The sequence below is a fragment of the Semicossyphus pulcher genome, unplaced genomic scaffold (assembly GCF_022749685.1).
Source record: "Semicossyphus pulcher isolate SPU_LCO1_2020_fin unplaced genomic scaffold, fSemPul1.0.p SCAF_9, whole genome shotgun sequence".
NCBI classification, from domain to species: domain Eukaryota; kingdom Metazoa; phylum Chordata; class Actinopteri; order Labriformes; family Labridae; genus Semicossyphus; species Semicossyphus pulcher.
The window spans coordinates 11656779-11678032 of NW_027211770.1; the positions used below are offsets into that span (position 1 = coordinate 11656779).

Consider the following 21254-nt stretch of genomic DNA (forward strand, 5'->3'; position numbering starts at 1 on the left):
GCTCCTGCTCCTCATACTCCCTCCCCTGCTCCGCCTTCCTGCCGGCAGAACAGCCCATCTCTGTCTCTCTCTCCTTTTCTCTCGGTTTCTGTTTAGTACGCGCGCACACACACTCACGCCCCGGGGCTTGAACGAGGGCAGGACCAACCACTCCCACTGCTCTATAGTTCCATGAAAAACACAGAGGGAAAGAGACACAGGCAGAGCGAGGGAGAGAGAGAGAGGGAGGGAGGAGCGTCGCTGCGCTGAAGCCGAGCCCCTCTATGCCTCCGCACGCAGAGTGGAGCAGACGGCAACAGCCACACAAACACACACTCCCCTCTCAGTTACATGCACGGTCACACACATACCACACGCACACATCTACAACACTACCGCCGCCGCTGCTGCTGCCACCGCCGCCACACTCACACACACACACACAGTGACGGCTGCCAGGCGCAGTGGGAAGCAAGCCGTCAGGGAGAGAGCTTGAGAAGAAAGAGAGGGATTGCAGAGAAGAAAGGAGAAGAGAGTTGGAGGAGGCACCTTGTGGATCAGGAGGGATTTTCCTCAGTGTGAGTGCGCGTCTGGATAAGGCTGTCTGCTGCTTCCTGAGTTTTTACCGTGGCTTTTTCTTTTTTGCTCATCCTCCACGCCGGGCTCCTGCGATATCTACCTATCTATCCCCGGAGCTTAACAAAAGAGGGAGGGAGTGAGAGAGAGAGTAAGAAAAAAGGCAGTCACAGCTTCAGCTCCAGACCACCCTCTCTCCTCCTCCTCCTCCTCCTCCTCCTCCTCCTCCTCCTCTCTCCACAGCTCCACATCCATTCGTGAGTTCATCGCTGATTTAACTGTCTTGTGAGGATCGAGCGGAGGACAGCGTGTGTTCTCCAGGATACAGCCGAGCTCCCGGTGGGATCGGGGTCTCGTCTGGTGCGAAAGAGAGAGAGAGAGAGAGGGAGGAAGAACGAGACAGGGGAAACGGATACACAGGAAGAGAGATAGAGACGCCGGAGAGAGAGAGAGAGAGAGAGAGACAAGAGTGAGAGACGCCGGAAAGCAAATTGAGGGGCATGTTCAGGGCAGGAGAGAAGAAGAAGAAGTCTGATTTTTAGAGCGGAGAGAGCAAGGAACCGGCAACCGGATCCCATCCATTCCTCCCTCCTCCTCCTCCTCATCCCTTTCTTCTTCCCTTTTCCTTTTAACCTCTCTCTGTCCTGCTCTTCAATCCCTCTGTTGTTTCCTGTATTGCCTCCTACTATCCTTTCATATCTTCCTTTCCTTTCCTCACCCCATCCTCCTTTTTTTCCCCCCCCTGCCACTCCGGATTCCCTCCGTCTCTCTTTCCTAGACCCTCGGGAAGGATGGTTTTGTGAGCTCCCAGACAAGTCGGCAGACTAAAAAAAAAAACCCAAGTACTATCCTGTCCTCCTGTCCATCTTCTCCTCTGTGCGTCTGTCACACACTCAGTAAGAGCACGGCGTTTTCTCTCTCTGCATCCTCCACTCTTGGAAACAGTCGTCTGAAAGGATCCAGGCCAGCCCCTCGGAGTGATCGCACGCACACACACACACGCACACCTGCGAGCTTCCTCTCCATCTCCAGCATCCAGCACCTTCAATCGGATTCCAGCTACATGGGAAAACGTTTGGAACAGCAGCCAATGTACCCCCACTACACCTACTACTACCCCCACTATCTCCAGACCAAGGTAGGATGGTCAGCCGGGGTGACCTATTTTACCCCTCTGACTCAAAGCGTGTTTGTTTGCTGTAAATACACACTGGTTTGTCATGAAGGAACTGTCTTTGCACCTCCTCTATCTGCTGTCTCTTGTATGTCCTTCTGTATCGCGCTACATCAGGACAGAACTCCATTTTTAGATGCTTGCAAGTGTTTGATTTCTGAGTAATTTATGTCACGTTCAAAAGCCTAAAAAAGGGTCTGATTTCAGTCTCACACCCAGCCAACATTTACTCTGTTTCCTCCTGTGTTGAAACACAAGGATAGATGCTGCAACTGCCTTGCAAGACAGCTTGCTAAATGGCACCATATCCCCTCTCCCCGCTCTCCCCCGTCTGTGCCTCTGAGAGGGGTGATATTGGTGTCACTCAGCTGGGTTTTTCCGCTTTTCCATCCACACTGAGCACTTGACCCCGTCCTCCCCTCTCCGACCCCACCAGCTACAAGTTCAAGTTCAGGGCATGAGGCCCCACTCGTTCCTCAGACCCTTTTTGTCCCTCTCTTACGCAGCCTCCTCCCCCCTTTCACCGGCCGACACTCTCCCATGATAGGACGTTCTAGACGTGATTGATGGAACTTGAAACACTTCTTTGTTCTCTTTTATTCGCATCCTCTTAATCACACGTATGCGCACACACACTCTGAGTCCTCTACCACCAAGAAGAGCGAAATGGATTACTTAGGCCTGATCGATCGCTCCCGCATCATATCGCCCGGGCCCCGCCGCTCTCCTTTGTCTGTTGTGATTCATTTGTTTTTGCCTTTTCCGTGTGATAGTAAGTGTGAGGAGTTGGCAGGTTTTGCTGCAGTATTAAGTAAATGCGCTCATGTCAGTGGGAAAGAGAGATGCAGAGCGAAGCGGAGATAGAAGTGTAGGAGTGGGATGCGATGAGAATAGAGATCATGCTGTTGGGTGGACGCAGTGTGGGAAGAACAGGTAAGGAAATTATTGCTGCGCTGTTAAAAATATGTCGAACTTTGAACCCCGCGCAGACTGCGCGATGCGTTCACAGGCCGATAGCAACACAGCGAGAGCGATTGTGAACACATCGGTAGGGTTTCTCTTCCTACATTAGACTTCAAATGAGTTAACAGAGAAAATCAAGCCAATCTCCAACCTGATATTTGTGTTTCATCTTCAGAATGCTCCATCTGAGCACGCCAAATATTCCTCCTATTCGACTCTTAACTCCTTTTCACTCTGGAAGTATTAATATCTCTTTTAAAGGCCTGAACACCCTATAAATAACATTTCAAGCTCATCACAATTGGTGCAATATGAAATTTGTCATGTTGAAAAAAGGTGTTAGAGCCGCCTCGCAGATCAGAAAGTGTCTGTGAGGCGGCTTTCTTTTCCTGATTTCAAACAGGTTCCACATTTAAGACGCTTTTTATGACACGTGCCACAAGTTCATCACTTTAGCTCAGGGCAGTTACATCATTGTGTCATTACTAGGTCAAATAAACAGCTTAGTATATGGTGAATATATTGGTTACAGTTTTTACATAATAACTGTTTCTCTCAATCTACTAAAAGTTCACACTAGTTCAGCGCCGTCAAATCCAAGCTGACTCAAACGCAGCACCGTGTTTGTCGTCGTAAACATATTTACCGAGGCAGCTCTTCAGCTTTGGCGAAGAAACGAAAGTGAATATTCCCAATTAACTGCGGGAAACATTTTGCAGATGGCACGTGCAGATTTTCTTTTGCAGCATGTCGACTTATCCGCTCGTCCTGGAGCTGCAAACGCTCACATCTGCGAGCTGTCTGATGTTTTTAAGAGCACGCTCGAGATGAACAAACAGAAGCTGGAAACTGTTTGTTAATGCACATCTGTGATGTGGTTGTAATGACGAGCAACAGCTCTTTGTCTGCTAATCTGGAGGAGTAAATGCACGTCTGCGACTCGATAATATAAAAGTTGTTGTTTCTAAATTTCCTTTTAATGAGAGAAACTTCATGGCTGCGCATGTATATGGTAATTGTCTCTTGGCAGAAGTGTTGTTTTTGCTTAATACGTATATTTTTCCTCCCCAACAGAAAGAATTAAAGTGACAAAAACAGGATTAATCTTCTTCATAAATGCAATTTTCTAGCAAATAACACCCACAATAACTTTGACAGCCATTTTTTTTTGCCAGCTTTTCATCATTTATTCTGTAATTCTGCATATTTACACTTGTACAAATAGTTGTGATTGCATTAGATTTATAATAAACCAAATCTCATTTAAATTTCTAGCGATAACAAAGAAGCTGCGTTTCTAATCCGCCCCGTCAGACAAACGTGCCATAAACATCCCTGTGTGATTTGTAGCTCCATTATGCCGCGTGCACATGTATGTTACATTAACTCCAACGCTTGATGCACGTCTGTCGCAGCGTTTTATGTGTGCAGATGTCACCGTGTCACACTGTTATGTCTTCTTCTATGATTTATCTCCATCGGTTCAAGGTCATCAAGTATCTGCAACAGGCATCTGCCCTCCACATCACTCCATTCCTTCCACTCCATCCCTCCCTCCTTCCTTTGTTGTCAAGGTCAAATCAAATTGGATCCTACCTTCCTCGGTGTTCCCTCGCTGTGCGTGTGTGTGCGCGCACATATGCATCCATGTATGAATAAAACCTGCGTGTCTATGTCAGCTTTGCATCCGTGACTGTGCATGAGCCTCTAACTTTGTCCATCAACGCGAGTGTGAGCGTGGACTGAATATATTGTGTGTGTGTGAGTCATAGACTGTATAAGTGTCTGTGTGTGTTCTGCGTTAATGTGAGTGTGTGTGTGGCCTCTGAGTGGTGACTCTCCTGTCTGACCCCATCTCAGTGCAGCTTGCTGTCATTAAAGCTCTCCAGGTCCCAGAAGAACAGCTGTGTTTGTGTGTGTGTGTGTGTGTGTTGAAGGCCCCGTACAATAGCTGTTCTACATCTATATGGACCTTGACAACAGCCCAGTGTTTGATCTGCCTGTGCCGCTCTCAGATTTTAAATATGATGTGTGTGTGTGTGTGTGTGTGTGTGTGTGTGTGCGGGTTTGTGGGTATGAATGATGTAAGTATGCAGGAGGTTTTCAGGGTCTTTTCTTTATGTACAATAGACGAGAGCAGACAGAGACTTCCTGTTTGTATTTATGTATTTATTTTAGCTCTTTCTTGCCCTTTGCATTCCTCTCTTTTTTCTCTCTCCCCTCTCATTCTCTCTCTCTCTCGCTCTGTTTCTTTCTCCCCTCTCATTCTCTCTCTCTCTCTCTCTCGCTCTCTGTTTCTCTCTCCCCTCTCATTCTCTCTCTCTCTCTCTCTGTTTCTCTCTCCCCTCTCATTCTCTCTCTCTCTTTCTGTTTCTGTCTCCTCTCTCTCTCTCTCTGTTTCTGTATTCCCTCTATCTCTCTCTCTCTCTCCCTCGCTCTGTGTTTCTCTTTTTATGTCTTCCCTCTCTCTCTCTTTTTTCTGCCCTGCCCTGCTCTATCTCGATCTATCTTTTCTCTCTGTTTCTCCTTCTCTCTTTCTCTCTCTCTCTCTCTCTCTCTCTCAATAACAGATCTGACTGGAGATTAAAATGACCTCTCTCTCTCCATCTTTTGTTTTTCTCTCTGTCTCTCTCTTATACTCCATCTCCTTTCCCTCTGTCCTTCTCCCTCCCCTCTCTCTCTCTCTCTCTCTCCCTCTCTCCCTCACTGATCTGATTGGAGATGTAAATGACCTCTTATTAATCTTGATTCCAGAGAGTGGAGGCTCTCCTCCTGTGGAAATCAATCGTGTGTGTGTGTGTGTGTGTGTGTGTGTGTGTGTGTGTGTGTGTGTGTGTGTGTGTGTGTGTGTGTGTGTGTGTGTGTGTGTGTGTGTGTGTGTGTGTGTGTGTGTGTGTGTGTGTGTGTGTGTGTGTGTGTTGCCTTCACTGCCTTACAATAGCAATCTTTAAACAGACCGGCTCACATGCGCCGCCTTCACACAAAGGCAGTTATGAAATGACTAGCTTAAACTAACAATGCTGGGGCGGATGACGGAGTGTGTGTAAATGTGATGCTATTAAACGGAGAATGGCTCATGCTCGGCCTCCGTAATGGCCTGTAGGAACAGTTAGTGTACATTAGCAGGGGGCAGGGAGGGACGGCGTGCCCTCTTATGTGAGCCTAGTGGCCCTTAATCATGGCTGTAAGAGGGTTGGAGGGGATCAGGGGAGGGTTAACGCTGAAGCACAGCTGCATTGTTGCGTGCTCGCTGTGATTTGTTAAAATTTAACCAGAGGGCGTAGCTGCAGGGACGGGCTGCAGCTCAGATCTATTATCAATCATGTTCAATCAATGTGGAGGATTTTCTTACAGTAAGAGCCTCTGTGAGCTCCTCTCGCTCTCATGGTGCTCAGAGGGCATGATTTATTCATCCACCCAAAACACTTTCTTACATGTTGCAGGAAATCCAGTTTGAAAAATCTTTTAATGAAGCAAATCAAAGTGCAAATGATTGTAGATCAGGATTCTTACTGTCATGTTTCGAGCCTTTTCCTGTGGCTGGGGTGGATTTAACATCTTCTCATCCCAGGTCATCAAATACCCTCACTCTGTCACACCACTGAAGTGTCTCATTCAGACGCACATAGTATCTAATGGGTGTCCAGCGTGTACAGATCAATGACTGTATATATAGATGGAGGACGCGTCTCCATCTGCTCTCATTGTACAAAGTTGAAGCCAAAATAGCCCCTGTGACCTGCGGTGAAGCTGCCATAGCCACTTCTGCTAACCAAAATACACACTTGGGCCATGTCTACACGCACACGGGTATTTTGTTTCCAAAAAACAAAAAATGCAAAAAGCAACAGAAACGCAGAAATATAACCCAGTCATGCCAAGATGAAAAAGAAAATTGCGGCCAATCAACCGCAAGTAGTGCATCCCTCTGTTCCTCAGTAGTGGACGAGTTACTGCACATATATGTGTAAACATGTAAAATGTCCTGTTAGCAAGGTTAGAAGCATTTTTGTCACGTCCGTCATTTTGCAGGGAATGTCGCCTCATTCGGCGCACAGCCTGACGTCACGAGCCAAAAACGCAGTTTACCCCGTCTACACAAAGTTTCTAAAAGTCTTCACCCTGGCTGTTGTTTTACAAATGATCTGTTTTCAATGACCTAAAACAGCGTTGGTGTGACAAAAGGCCAAAATGCACAGAAAAAGCTACGTTTTGAAAAATACCTGTGTACGTGTAGACATGGCTTTAAATTACCGGGGGGGAAAACGGCAAGGATCCCGCATGTCTGCGTGTTTAACAGCAGAACAGCTTCTTGTGTTGGTCTGAAGCAGACGTTCACAGATATGTAAACTTCAGTGACTGTGGTGATTGTTTTAGTTACATCTCTTGTCGTTCCTCCTCTTCTCTGCTAATCGGGAACAGATAGGGCTGCAGGAGCCGTGTTGGTCAACAGAGCTGTCAATCATCCTTGTTTTGGCTTCACTTTTAGGGAGCTGTCATGTCTTCCATCTTTTTATACAGTCTATGGTTCAGATGCACACATATAACATGAAACATTTGGTTGGGTTTACACAGAAAAAGACATTGTTGAGGTTCGGACGAACATCATTTGATGATATACAGCACTGGGGGATGGTCCTGTTTTGGTTGGCCTCTTCCTTATCTTTAGTTAACACACACTTAAACTCTCGTGATACCTTCTAGTCCATGTCATCTCCCCTAATGTCTTCATTTCTCTTATCTCACACAGGCTTCCTGTCTGAAACTCTTCACCTTACTGTGCATGTCTCTCTCTATGTACGCCTGTATATGAGCGTTCATGTATATGTATATGCATGGTGCTGCCTCTAAATCCAGCGTCCTATCTCCTCAGCCTCTGATGATGATGATTGACTGAGGATGTAAATCTTTGATGCTAATCGCTGAGAGCCAGATAAAAGAGAAACCGAAAGAAGAGGGAAAAAAAAGTCACATTATCAAGCAGCCGATCATTAGCTTGCTGCAGATCAGTGTGCTAATATGCTCAGTGGCACACGAGGAGCTTTAATTAGGCTAATGAGAAACAGCATTCAGCTGATATCAAAGTAATGACACATGCGGACACGCCCGGACATCTAAATAGAATATTTCATCCCTTTAAAAATGAGCTTTTCACATTCAATTACTCTCTATTATGCGCTAGATAAATGTCTCCGGTGGTTGGCTTTGCAGTGATGAGTAAACATCAGAAAGGACGGAGGGAGACGGGGACGCAAATTGAGATGCGCAAAGACGCCTCGAAAAAAAAACTTGTACCTTTCCTGTCACTTCCTTCCTTCCTTCCTCCCTTGTTTCCTTCCTAGCTTCAGCACCTCCCCTTGTCAAACACAAAGTGCTTAGCAGAAACAGGAGCCATAAATTATGCAGCACACACACACACAGGAACTGAACAGTGTGTGCGTGCAAAGTAAACAGAGGGTATGGTTTATAGCACAACATGCATTCTGCTCATGCCCCGTTTCCCCGCACACATCTGCCTTCCTGCTTCAGCTGTAGTTTTACAACCCAGCAATATTATCATATGCTTGTTGTTTAAGACCCAGATATTCAGTCCCTGCTCTTTATAGCATCGTATGCAAATGTAGGGAATAGAGAATAGCCGTATGCTGCCTTCTTCTAATGCCCTACCCAACACTCTTACTCCCTCTCTCTCTCTCCCCTACTGTGTTCTGGGCTCTCTCTCTCTCCTACCATCTGTTCAGTTTGCCTGGCCCGGGTAGTTTTTTTTTACTGTTTAAAAGGGACTCTCCTAACCACCCATATATGTCCAGTTATTATTCTCCCTGGGCTGTTTCTATTCCTGTCCCAGTACAGTAGCGGACGGACGCTGGCCGGGGCCTCGTACGTCGAACAGGAGTGAGAAAGGTTCGGCGGGTCGGCGGAGGGGCTTAAAAAACGTCTCACCCCTGCCAGATTTGTGACAGAAAATATGTGAAGGAGAGAATGATGGAGGAGAAAAAGGAGAGCGGAGTGAGATATATCAAAAGGAGAACAGATGGCGCTAGCCGAAAGAATTCAAAGGAGGAAAAAGGAGAGATAGAGATCCGAAGGGAAATAAAGAGCGCTGCAGTGAAGGAGACAGAAGTTGTAGGCCGGGTCAGGGAATAATGGTGCTGCTGCATTTTTAATAGTTGGCCACTTTGTAGCGACCCTTGTCTAATGGATTCTCTGCCTCTTAAAAGCTCCAGTCAGAGCCCTCCACCTCCAACCGTTACACCACGGAAATTGCTGAGGGCTCCGATAGTCGCCAACACTTCCTGACACACGATCCAGTGATCTAATGTTGTCTGGCAGCAAACATAATTCCAGTTAGCACGCAGATGTTTCGGCAAATTATGTTTAGAGCTAAATTTACTCCAAGGAAGCGGCAAGAGAAGAACACAGGGCTGAGAAAACGTCCGAGATTCGCTCCGATATCACAACTCTTTGAGACGTACAGCTCCGGCGTGCTAAATGCCCCGACAGAGTCTTTATTGGTGGGATGAAAAGGGAGAGACAAAGAGCACAACCTCTCTGTGGTAGCTGTTTTAAGTGTGTGTGTGTGTTCAGTGCAGAGGGCACTGGCTCCTGCACGGCCACAAAGCTGCCGAAATAAAGAGCCTCTATCCTGCTTTTATAAATGCCAGTATCTTTTGATTACATGATGTGGCCTTCAGCTATAAAGAAAATAATGATGGTTTAGACACTTTGCATCCATTCACGAGCAGAGCTGGTATAAAGATGGTTATTAATTCACAGTTTTTGCAGTGTCCTTGTGTCACAGCAGCCTCATAATAACTCCATTAAAATTACACTTCATTTTGAAATATGTAAAGTATAATTATGGCCAGGTTGGAGTATGTTTAAGTCTGAGCCACTTTGTGTTCGGATACAAAAGCTGCTCAATATTTCTGTTAAAGTATGAATGTTTGATGTCGGCCTGCGATAAAGTACATATATACCAAAAACCACGTCAGTCTGCGTTCTGCGCTGCATTCAGCCGACCAATGGTGCGTGAGATTTGGACTATCAGCGGCCTGGATCCTTTGTCACTATCAACATCTGTTAATTATTTTTGTGAAATATTTTGTATCTGTTCTGTCATTTTTTTTAAATTTCCCATTAAAGGAGAAATCTGCCCCTGGAAAAAGCCACTGTCTGTCAAAGCTGGTGTTCTCTGTAATCTATAGAAGCAATTATATTGGAAATTGGCGTCATAGCTGTGGAGAAAGTTGTATAAACAGCTTGTGGTTTCGCCCGTTCTACATTCCTACAACACCCAGCGTGCATTGCGCCTCTCTCTCTGAAAGGAACGGCCCAGCGAGAGACACTGGAGTGAATTACTACCGTTTTCACTGCAGGCAATTGCTAGTACAAGGATATACCGGTGGATCGTCTAAAAAATCTTCAGGTCAGCAGTCTACATTTCAAACCTGACGATTCTGAACGAGACATGACATCGGAGGCGGGCGTCCTAGATTGAGGAAGTGTAGTTTAGTGAGCTCCCTGGCCTCCACCAGATGACGTGACGTAGTCTTGCGGAGATTTTCCAGGACCTGTTGGAGAAGCGGATAGCGTCCTCCAAAGGCACAGGACTGAGGGCGAACTGGCCCTTTAATGTAACTCGGTTGTTTGCTTATGTTGGATGCATTTTAAATCTGTTTTGTGTTTTTGAGAGACAGCGTCAAATCGCGTAGTGACGACATAGGTGCGACATAGGACATTTGGTTTCAGCACTGTCCACAGTGCTGAAACCAAAGTCTGTATATCTTTAGTCTATGGCTGAATCGAAGCTTATTAGGGGGCCCCCACTGAACGTGGGCTCTGTGGCAACCGCACCCTCTGCCCCCACGATTCGTCCGCTACAGCACAAACATCAATGTCAATAGAGTGAAATATCTTGGAAGTTTGGTGAAATGGTGAGCAAACAGGAATATATGATGATGTAACTGAGAATAAACTTTATAAATTGGGTGCATCCAGGTTTGAGTGCAGAGCCACAGTTCACTCACCTCTGCAGCGTGTACAGCTCACTGTGTCCACACCACTTTAACTAAACGCAGCACTTTGCCTCTATTTGAGCATAAATTAGTGAAGCAAAGTAGGCTGAAATTGTATTTTTCTTTGTTGTCCTTCGCTTCCTCTGTCAGTTCAACGTGTTCTTGTTTCTCACTGTTAGAACAAAAATGTGTTTCATCAGGTAACAAAGAGGTTAAGTGTCTGGATCTCAGTCTGTGTTGGTGTCTGTAGTCTCAAAGGTTCATCAGCTGATCTGTGTGGGAGGCTTTTTACACCAAACCTGTTGACCCATGATCTCCTCGTGTCAGGCTGTTTACACAGAGAGTGGGCACAGGACATGAGTCAGGCAGTGCAGCACACATGGGCAGATGTCGTCTCCTTTCCTAAATAACACATCGCTTCTTCCTGGTTGATAAGAGATCTTGTTTTGCTTTGCTGATGAATAAGATCGTTTTATTATAGTATACATCTAGTTCAGACTTTGTCATCTGTAATGAATTTAGGCCCTCATTCCTTCTATTGGTCCTGTTCAGGGTCGTCCGGGGATGAAAACTGAAATCTGAAGCTTTTCTTTACGTCGCGTAAAACAAATGAAAATCTTCTACATGTATTCAGACTGTTTCTGGCTTGTATGTGACAGTAAATAATCGGATAATGCTTCTTATCCACAGCCTGAATACATTTCTGTAATTGAAAACATCCATCCCTAACACACATTATCAGCGTCCGTTCTGAGCGTTAAATGCATGATGTCATTATTGCAGACAGTGTGGGGGATTTGGTCGGTGCATTTCTTATTCTCATTATGTGTGGGTGGTGGGCTGTGGGGGTCTGTGCGTTGGTGGGCGAGTGATCCCTACACCAGGGACCAGAGAGATAATTGAAAGAATGGCCTGAGGGATTTCCCCCCAGATGCGGCTCCTTATCCTTAGTTGCTTCCTTCTATCTCTCCTCTGTCTTCTCCTTCTCCTTGTATCCTTCACTGTCTCTTCCTGGTGCAGAAATAAAGGAACATTTCACCCCTGAATTTCATTTATACAGTTTGTATAAATGTGTTGGTGACCGTAAGCACAATCTAGTAAATTTCTCATTTAACCTTCTGGATTCAGCTCCTCCAGTGGCGCTATATTTGATCACAGAATGACTTTGAACATCCTGCAGAGAGCTGGACCTGTTGAATCCAGACATATCTGACAGCAGAGGAAGTAATAAGGAAGTGATAGCTGCAGTAAAGAGACTTTTCAGTAAAAAGACTGAACTGATTATCTTCTGCTTGAAGAAGTCTTAACCAGTTTCTTTAACGTTGCTGTCATCACTGGTGGGCTGGACGGCATGACAACATAAGAGTTTTATCCCTCTGGCAGTCGATAGGGCGGACCTGCTCTCAGCTCAACCCAACACAGGTCAGGTGGAGCAGCAGACTAATAATACATCTGTGGGTGCTGTACATCATTTTTGTTTTTTGTTGACATCTTTTAGCATTTTTAAATCCAACTTAAGATTCAAAATGCATTAAGACACAAGTACTGTCACTTACAATAGATGTACTTAACTAATAGTTATAAAGAAACAAGTGTGTACAGCCCTGTGATTGACTGGCGATCAGTCCAGGCTGTGACCCGCCTCTCGCCGTGTGACAGCTGGGATTGGCATAACATGTAGACATGGACTAGAAACTTTAAACAAGAAGGGAAATGTGGGATTTTAAGACTTAATTTACAGCTCTGTGTTAACGGGTTAGGACATAGCATATCAAAAATGTAACTACTGTAAAAAATCCAGAATATATATAATTAATAATAAGAATAATTTATTTTTATTTAAAACACATTCAAAACACACACAGATTACAGCCTACCATCTGTTTTAGCCATGTCCAGTTGCAATCCAGCTAGCTACCAGTGTTAGCATTAGCTGGAAGCCTATGGTCACTTTGATTGTTGTGAGGGTAGCGGCTGTAATGGCGATCATAACGGTGTATGTCCGTGACGAAACGTTGGCCATAATCAAGTTAGTTTTCCTCACTTAAAACAGCGAGGGAAACAAAAAACAGCACTGCGGCATATTGTAAATTGGAGACGTTGTAGCGGCACGGAGCTGGAAACAAATGTGACGTCACCACTCAACAACCGTATAGCTCCATCGTCTGGGTAAATTAGCGTAACATAATGACATACCTCTCTCTGCATTTTATATTGGTAGAGAGGTTGCACCAGTACATAAGATGCAGCCCACTTTTTAGATGGAATAAAAATGTATTGAAAGTGCGTCTTATACACCGAATTTTACGGTAAATGTCAGGGTTGTTGCAGCTATAGAGATGCAACTTGGAGGCTGCAAAATGTTTGATTGAAAATAGGATACATTATCGTCTCCTTTTCAGGACTCAGGACAACGTTTGTCTCTGTCAGCCTCTTATTTATTAATGAAACACAGCAAGACATTCCCTGCTTTGCACGTTTAACAATGTAAATCTGCTTAGCGTTGTGATGGTGCTATCAGTGGATGCAGTCTGACCCCAAACCACAAGTCAAAACCCACGCTGCACACTTCGACCCTTGCATGAACTATAAATCTGGCTTTAGGGTTTAGTAAAATAAAGTCACAGAGCTCTTCACAGCATCTCTGTTTAATGCAAATTTGCTTTCCTGACATTACTGTTAAAACCTTAAAGCCGACAAAATAAGGTCCTGGTATTCAATAAGCTTGTTTGCTTGGGTCTCTGTTTGATTGTTAGTATTAGTGTGTTTCCACGTCTTAACCTCAAAACAGTTGGAGACAAAGTGAAAAAATCTGTAAGCATAAAACTGAAAAGCCTTCACCCGGCTAGATTCCAGGGAGGCATCGGACCGATGAGCATCACATGCAGGACGCTCTGCATTAATGGTTGAAATACCGTCAACCACCCAAACAACTCCAATCCTCTCAGAAAAGACCTTCAACCACAGTGCATCAAGTGATTATTTCAGCAGAGCACCAAAAATATCCTCACATTTCCCAGAAGACTCACTTGGACATGATAAACTAGTAGATTAATGCATCTTAAAGCAGATTTACATTTTGACAAATGCTTGACGTGATTCAAATCTATAACCCTGTAATATGTTATGAAAACATTACCCCATGCGGTCCTTAATATTAAAGAATAACAACAAACACGAGCACACGCTGTGCCTGATCCAGCGTCTCACCTTACCGGCTGCTGGTGTTTAAATCCGTGTCACTTAAAACGACATTGAAGCACACAGGATGCTTTTATTTTGTATCAAGCAAACCAGCAGGACAGCGCCAAGTGTGAACAAACTCTGGAGCTTTACCCCTGCATGATTTCACCCTCAGTCCGCTGGGAATTTATAAAGAAACACAGTTTAAGTCTATAAAAGTGCCACAGTGTTTGCCCTGACAGACAGTTTAGCTGGGTTACAGACACACTCTTGTCCCTGAGCCAGAGGTGGCCGGCCAGGCCAAACATCTCCTATTCCCCGCTAATGAAATACTGAATAAAACCCTCCCTGCTCGGCTTGATCCCTCACACACACACACAAACACATACACAAACACACACAGGATTGCACAAGTACAAACACACAAACACAGACACCCACTCTCCAGGGTTCTGGTACACACACGCACGCACACACACGCACAGAACCCCTGCAGTCCCAGCCGGGGATTATCCTCGGAAAACACTCCTTTTGTTGGGCCCCAGTCAAATTACTTTTCAGAGCTCTCATGCTTTATCAAAGCTGTAACTATGTGTGTGTGTGTGTGTGAGGGGGTGTGTGTGTGTGTGTGTGTGTGTGCATGTTAAAGCATTCCGAACACAGGCTGTTGCTGATTGCAGGGAGTACATCCAAAGTGAACGGTCACTAATGACATGAAAGTAGGCTGTTTATTTTGCCCCAAGTTCGTGTGTGTGAGTGTTTAAGAGATTGCGTGTGTGCATCTGCTCATATGCCAGTGATTTTCTAAAGATAGTTTAACACCACATCACCATGTTGTGTTGTTTATTGGCATGCTGGTCCGGTGTTTGTGACATTTCAACTTGACACTTGAATAAACACACCGATAGTCATAAACATGTTGCACTTCCTGTAGGCCTGCTGCTCGTGGTGCTCCACCCGATCTGTGACGGATTATAAAAAAATGTCTCCTTTTTTCAACTTGCCAGCTGTAGAAACGATCTTTCATAAACCTTTAGCAAGTTTATTTATGGAGCACATTTAAAAAACAATTCATGTTCACCAAAGAGAATCCACATACTTAATATTACATGAATACTAAAATAATTAAAATAGAAGAATAAAACAGAAGAGCTAAAGATAGAAGAGATAAAACCATGGAGAATAGATGGGTCTTAAGCAGGGACTTTAAAATGTCATGTGACTTTGCAGTTCTTATGTGGATAAGAAGGCCGTCCATAGCTTAGGAGCAGCCACCGCAAACGCACGACCCCCTCTGTTTTTGAGCTTTGATCTTGGGACCTCTAACAGCAAGTGCTTGGTTGACCTAAGTGCTCCAGCTGGGCTACAGCACTGCAGGAGATCGACAAGATAAGACAGAGCCATTGCATTTAAAACCTTAAAAACAACGAAATTTTAAAATCAACCCTGAAACAGACGGAGAGCCTGTGAAGAGAGGCCAAAATTGGTGTAATATTGTCATGCTTTTTCCTCCTAATTAGTAGACATGTGGCAGTGTTTTGCACAAGCTGAAGACGCCACAGAGGTAACTGTTCTACACTCACATACAGAGAGTTATCGAGCCAGGATGTAATGAAGGCATGGATTACTCTCTCAAAATCCTTTGGATGGCGATAAAGCTTTACCTTAGCTATGAGTCTTAGCTGAAATAAACTGGTTTTAACAACTGAGGCGATCTGGTTCTCGAATTTGAAAGAATTGTCAAAAATCACCCCAAGATTTTCTGACAGACGGACATGTGGGGAGCTAGAGGGCCAAGAGCAGCAGCATAGTCATGTATGAGGATAGAGGAAATAACACATGGGCGTGACAATTCAGGTCAATGTTTTGGAACCACGGTTTGTCTGGAGGGTCACCTTTTTATTCTTTAGGTTTGAGGACTTGCAGACTGAATCAGTATGGATGTAGCTCAGAGCAAAGACTGTATCAAATAAGTAGTTGGAGCCAGGGAGACATTACCCATTTAGGGCCTGTGTCCACTACTGGCGCTGGCAGCACACAACTTCAACTTCAGGGCGCTTTTCACAATGTTTACTGTTGCTAGGTTATGTAAGTTGTGTGGCAGCACTTCTGCTTCCCTTGTTAGTGACCTGTTCTAAATTGCTCTGTATGTTTAATATTTTCTTTTATTCATGGAAATTTTACAAAGAAAACATAAAAAAACGATGAAAGGAATCGTGTGCTGGCGTTAGCTGCAGCTCACCTGGAAATTGTACCCTAGAAAAGACGAAAAGATTAGCTTCTCCTCTGCCAGTGTTGTTGACAAAGTTAATATCTGAAGTCCCGCCCCTTCTTGATTGTGATTGGTCGGTGAGGAAGAAGTGACATTGACGAGGGTGGCTTACAAAATTTTCAAATGAGAGCGCTGTGAGCACAACAACAAACAGTTGACACTGAGGGCGTTTTTGCGCTGAGGATGCTGAACTGCATTGTCTTTATATAGAAAAAAGGCGCTGCATGCACACACAGGCCCTTATTTGTGAAACCATCTAAGCATCAAGTTCAGCCTTTTGGCTATCACCATCTTGTTTTTTTGTTTTAGTACCAGAAGTGATCATAATTGCACGACAGGGTGGATAAGCAGTGTAACGTCTCTGTCTGTCAGTCACTAGTAGCCACGCCCTAAAGCGCAACCTGCTTTATCTCTTTAATTTGACCCTGAATGGGGCCATCATTTACTAAATTAACACCATGCTGTTTTGAGGAAGACTTGCAAATAGCAACTGAGACCATGAAATAATTAGAAAAATGTTTACTGAGGTAATAAATTAACAGTGATGTCGGGTAGTTCACCATCTGCTTTTAATCAGTCGGTGTTCTTTTCGCCCCCTGCTGGACATTAGAAAGAATGCAGGTTTAAGACACTTCCCTATTGGCTTCACTTTAAAAAGCAGAGGCTTTGTCCTCTTCTTATAAACAGTCTATGGTTCAGGGAGAGCCCTGTAATGACTGGTCATATTATTGTTCAGTGGATAATTATTTTCAGAGGTGCCCGCTCTCAGCCTGGGCCACAGCCAGCTCGGTTGACTGGGCACAGATTGTTCAGCTACATTCAGCTTCTATTCATTCACACTACCGCCGCTCCTCAGAGACCACCAGTCTTTTTAAAGTCCTGCGAGAGTGTGTCGTGTGCACGTCTGTTTTGGTGTGTGGCTGCCCGTGTGTTTATGTTTGCGCCTCCGAGAGCGTGCGCGCGTGAGATGTGAGTTTGTGCCCGAGACGCGGTGAGATGAGGCGAGAGAGCCAAAGTGAGAGATAAACAGAGAGTAACAACGAAGGGGAGAAGTAAAGCTCGCGCACGTGTCCTCGTGCGTGTGTGTACGTGTGTGTCGAGGGTGCAAACTAGCTTTGTAGCTCTCAGTGAAGTGTTGATTTAAGTGGAAGTGGAGGGAGGAGATGGGATAAAAGGCCTGACTAGATTAGCCTGGCACACACTACTGAGGCGTGCTGTACTGCCTGGCCTTTCAGCGCACCCTGTGCTGAGTGTGTGTGTGTGTGTGAGACTCTGAGGATGCTCGATTGGAGTTTGTGTGTGCATCTGTTGGATGCAGTTACTCTGCTGCTGATATTGGTGCAGCTGTACAATAAGGCAGCAGATTAGCAGAGCCACAGCAGCCACTCAAACACTCACTGTGTCCTTATAGCTCAGCAGTACTCAGAGCTGTACACAGTGTATGTTTCCAGTGTGAATAACACTGTTGAGGGGATGTATGGCAGCTTTACAGAGCAGGCCACAGCACGGTACATCCATACTGACAGTCCCAGATCTCCGTGAGGCAGATTGGAAATAGATTACCAACAAATTCAGCTGTTTTTTTTCGACATTTATTTCCTCTAATGTACTTATAACCTTCAGTTTCTGCCAGCAGGAGGCTGAATTACTGCATATTCCCGCTCCCCCACCCAGGCGCCCCGCTGTTTAAAGTCAAGCTAGTCTCCAACAATAATAGTTCGTTGGCTAAGTCGTTTTCAGAACTGTCTCTCTACGTTAGTCTCTCTGTGTGTAGGAGACTGACAGTTGAGGGTAAAAATAACATTTAAAGTGGTTTTAAAAGCTTGAGGTGTGCCTGAATTAACTCAAACAGACAACTTAACAGCTTCAAAGGTGCTAACACTGCTTGTAAAATCTGACAAGTCGTCCGCCCTCTCGCTTTTTTAAATATCGAACGTGTTTTCCGCCGCTGTTTAGTTTAAAGAGCAGCTGCAGCTCTCATATTATTCGCAGGCTGTTTGCGCAGTAAGGTTTAACAATCATTGGGCTTTTATTATTAACAAAACTGTGCTTTAAACACAGTCGAGTGAGTGGGAGTCCATGGGGCTGTCACATTTTGGCAACACCAAGGTGTTAACTGCTGCACTGCTAAACAATTGTTCATAATAATAAAACAGTTTTTGGCTTGTGTTCTGTGCTGCTTGAACTCCTCCACCGCACTGTCATTTGTGCTGAACTATTGGATGAGACAGAGGCATTAGTCTGCTACATGAGCTACAGCAGCAATCTGCATATTTCATTGATTTCACCTCCTGTGTGACAAGTAAGAGCCTCTGAGGCAGTGTCTGCGTGTACACGTGTGTGTGCATCCTTCTAGCCTTGTATACAGTGCATAGCTGATGTGTGTAATTAAAGGCTAGTTAGTATGTATACATGTGTCTGCATATGTGAATGCCATCTTGAACTTCATTATAATATACTTTGCACATTAAGATGTTGTGTATGCATTGTGCACTGCAGGGCCTCCATGCAGAAGCATACAAAGCATATTAAGAGGACTCTCTTTTCAGAGCTTGACAAGGCGCTGGGCGATAAAATGATCTCGATAGGGAATTTACACCATTAACGACGGTAAGCTAGATGCATTTTTACTCAATTTGGATAGAAATAACAGCTGATGACACTGAAATGATGTCTGCAGTTTTCTTGATTGCCTGTAAATACACACGAGAGTACACTTTCCACTGCAGAGTGCTGTTTGAAGTGCTGGTAAAGAAAGAACGTCCCCTGCAAAAGAGAAACAAGATTAGGGCAAAACCTAGCATGTGGCTGACCGCATCAGGTCAATGTGCGCTTTTGTGGGTAACACTGGAAGCGTGGCGTGAGCGTGACGGTGGAGGGATATGTTCCTTTTCATTTGAAATGCATGAAAACATATGAGTCTTCACAATGCCAGCGTGACACACACGTATCTCGCGCAACTCACACGGCGAAAATGTAGAGATTAGGAGGCTCGCGCGCGGCTCACGGTAAAAAATACACGGTGAAAATGAATTGTGATGAGTCCTATTGATCTCTGACAGCAATATTAACATCTCTTCCTGTAATAAAAGTCACAGGCACGAAGAGTAAAGTAGGTCAACACTTCCGGTATGCTTATTCAAAGTAAAAGCCCAATCTGGAATTCTGACTCCCCTCGTTTGTACACAATGCTTTTATTTTGAAGTGTTTCCCGGGCCGTTGTTTTTTTTACTTTATTTGGCTCTGAAAGCACCGTCACTCACTCACTCAGTCACTTACTCAGTCAGTCAGTCACATACAGACCCATGTGTAGGGCCGGCCCCCGAGCGGTCAGCCAAAAAGAGAAGTGAAACTGAGTGACGGGAAAGAGACAGTAAAAGTGATTTAGGTGCAGCTGTGGCTCAGTGGTTGAGTCAGTCGTCTTTCAGTCGGAAGTTTGGTGGTTCGATCCCCAGCTCCCTCAGTGTACATGTCGAAGTGTCCTTGGGCAAGACACTTAAACCCAAACTGCTCCCAGTGGCATAGCCAACAGTGTGTGAATGTGATGAGTGATTGACAGTTAGACACTTTACATATAGCAGTAGCCTCTGCCATCAGTGTGGGAATGTCATATGTGCTTGCAAGACGAGAACGCGCTATATAAGTACAGTACATTTTACATGCTTCAGGCTTCTGTCATTAACATGATACTCCCCAAACTGCCAGCATTATCAAATCATTTACCAAATGATCGATATTTTTTAATAGAAAAACATAGTGATCACATTTTATGCCGTATTGCCCAGCTCTACCTTGACACTCTCCTTGGTCTCTGGTGTGTTTGTGAGTGTTCCTGATGTTTCCTGTTGCTGTTTGTGCTGTTTTTGGGTTTGACCTATGACTCAAGGTGATTCACTCATTCCAACACTATTGAAGTTGTCTGGTTTGCACCAGATTTCCCAAACCTTTCCAGCATTTGCGTCACTGTAAACGTGTGTCTTAATCTAAATCTTCTGGTTGTTTGGATTTTTTAACCCTTCACGGGTGTGTTTTTTAGTTCTTTAAGTAGCGAGTCAGTTAAGTTCTTTAAGTTCAGTAAACTTTCGCACACTGCCTTAGCAACACTTTTACACGGCTCTTTTCATACACCAAGATTTTTACGGTACATATTTTGTAGTCTTTTGTATTCTTCCATGTTTATGTTGATTTTTATTCTATTTAAATTTCTTGACAGTTTCCTGTTTTTTATCCTATTCATACCTTCACCATGATGCAGCAATAACACCAAGACATATCCTTGTATGTGTAAACCTACATGGCAATAAGCCCTGATTCTGGTTCTGATTCTGAGCTGTGACATCGCTTGGCCTCTGCAGGTTTAAATCCACCAGTAACATCAAACTGGAGAAGTAAAACATGCAAACACTATTTTAACACAGACAGTAGGAACCCAGACACATGCATTCACACTTACATGAGATCTACAGCAACTATCTGTATGTAATGACATCATGTATGCACATAAGCACACTCGGCATCCGTCAACTGCTGGATTAGATGCAGCGGAGGCTCCGCGTCCAACAGGAGGAGCATTCAGTGCACCGCTGTGACAGAAAATACTAACTGCCGCACTCTTACCAATACCAACCCTAGAATTATCCTCTCAGCAGAGGTCTCTCTCAGTCCTCTCTGTCGCTCTGAAGCAGAAATCAATGATGTGGGGGACACTCAGCCAGTGCGGCGGGAGACCCACCTGCATACACGGCGCTCAATCACTGGAGATGATTTTTTCATCTGTACAGAATAGACAGAGAATGCAGATGCAATCTGATGGTAATGTTTCCAGTCTGACAGGTGTAATACATTTTTTTTTTTACCTGTTTCTCTTCCAATATTTTTTGACTCTTCCACACTGATGACTGAATTTAACATTTCTCAGAATCAGAGTGGATTAGATACGAAGAAGACGGAGGTGTAACTGCAACCAATCTTCTTATCGCACTGCAGTGAGTTGATCCAAAGGATTATTTCCTAAAAGTCAATGTATTCCACTAATAGATATGTCTTGTTAGGCTGCCGTCACTGAGCTCAGATACAAACCTGCTGCTAA

At 44.6% G+C, this 21254-nt stretch overlaps 1 protein-coding gene across 3 annotated transcripts in view; it reads left to right on the top strand.

The window, feature by feature from the left end:
* Positions 1 to 805: 805 nt before the first annotated feature.
* LOC138583777 (RNA-binding motif, single-stranded-interacting protein 3-like) overlaps positions 806 to 21254 on the top strand; it is a 149606-nt gene continuing 129157 nt past the window's right edge. For all 3 annotated transcript variants that reach the window (XM_069655765.1, XM_069655766.1, XM_069655767.1), the window contains exon 1: positions 806 to 1693. In XM_069655765.1, the coding sequence (XP_069511866.1) occupies positions 1619 to 1693 (75 nt within the window). In that variant the 5' untranslated portion in view covers positions 806 to 1618. The remainder of the gene's footprint in view (positions 1694 to 21254) is intronic.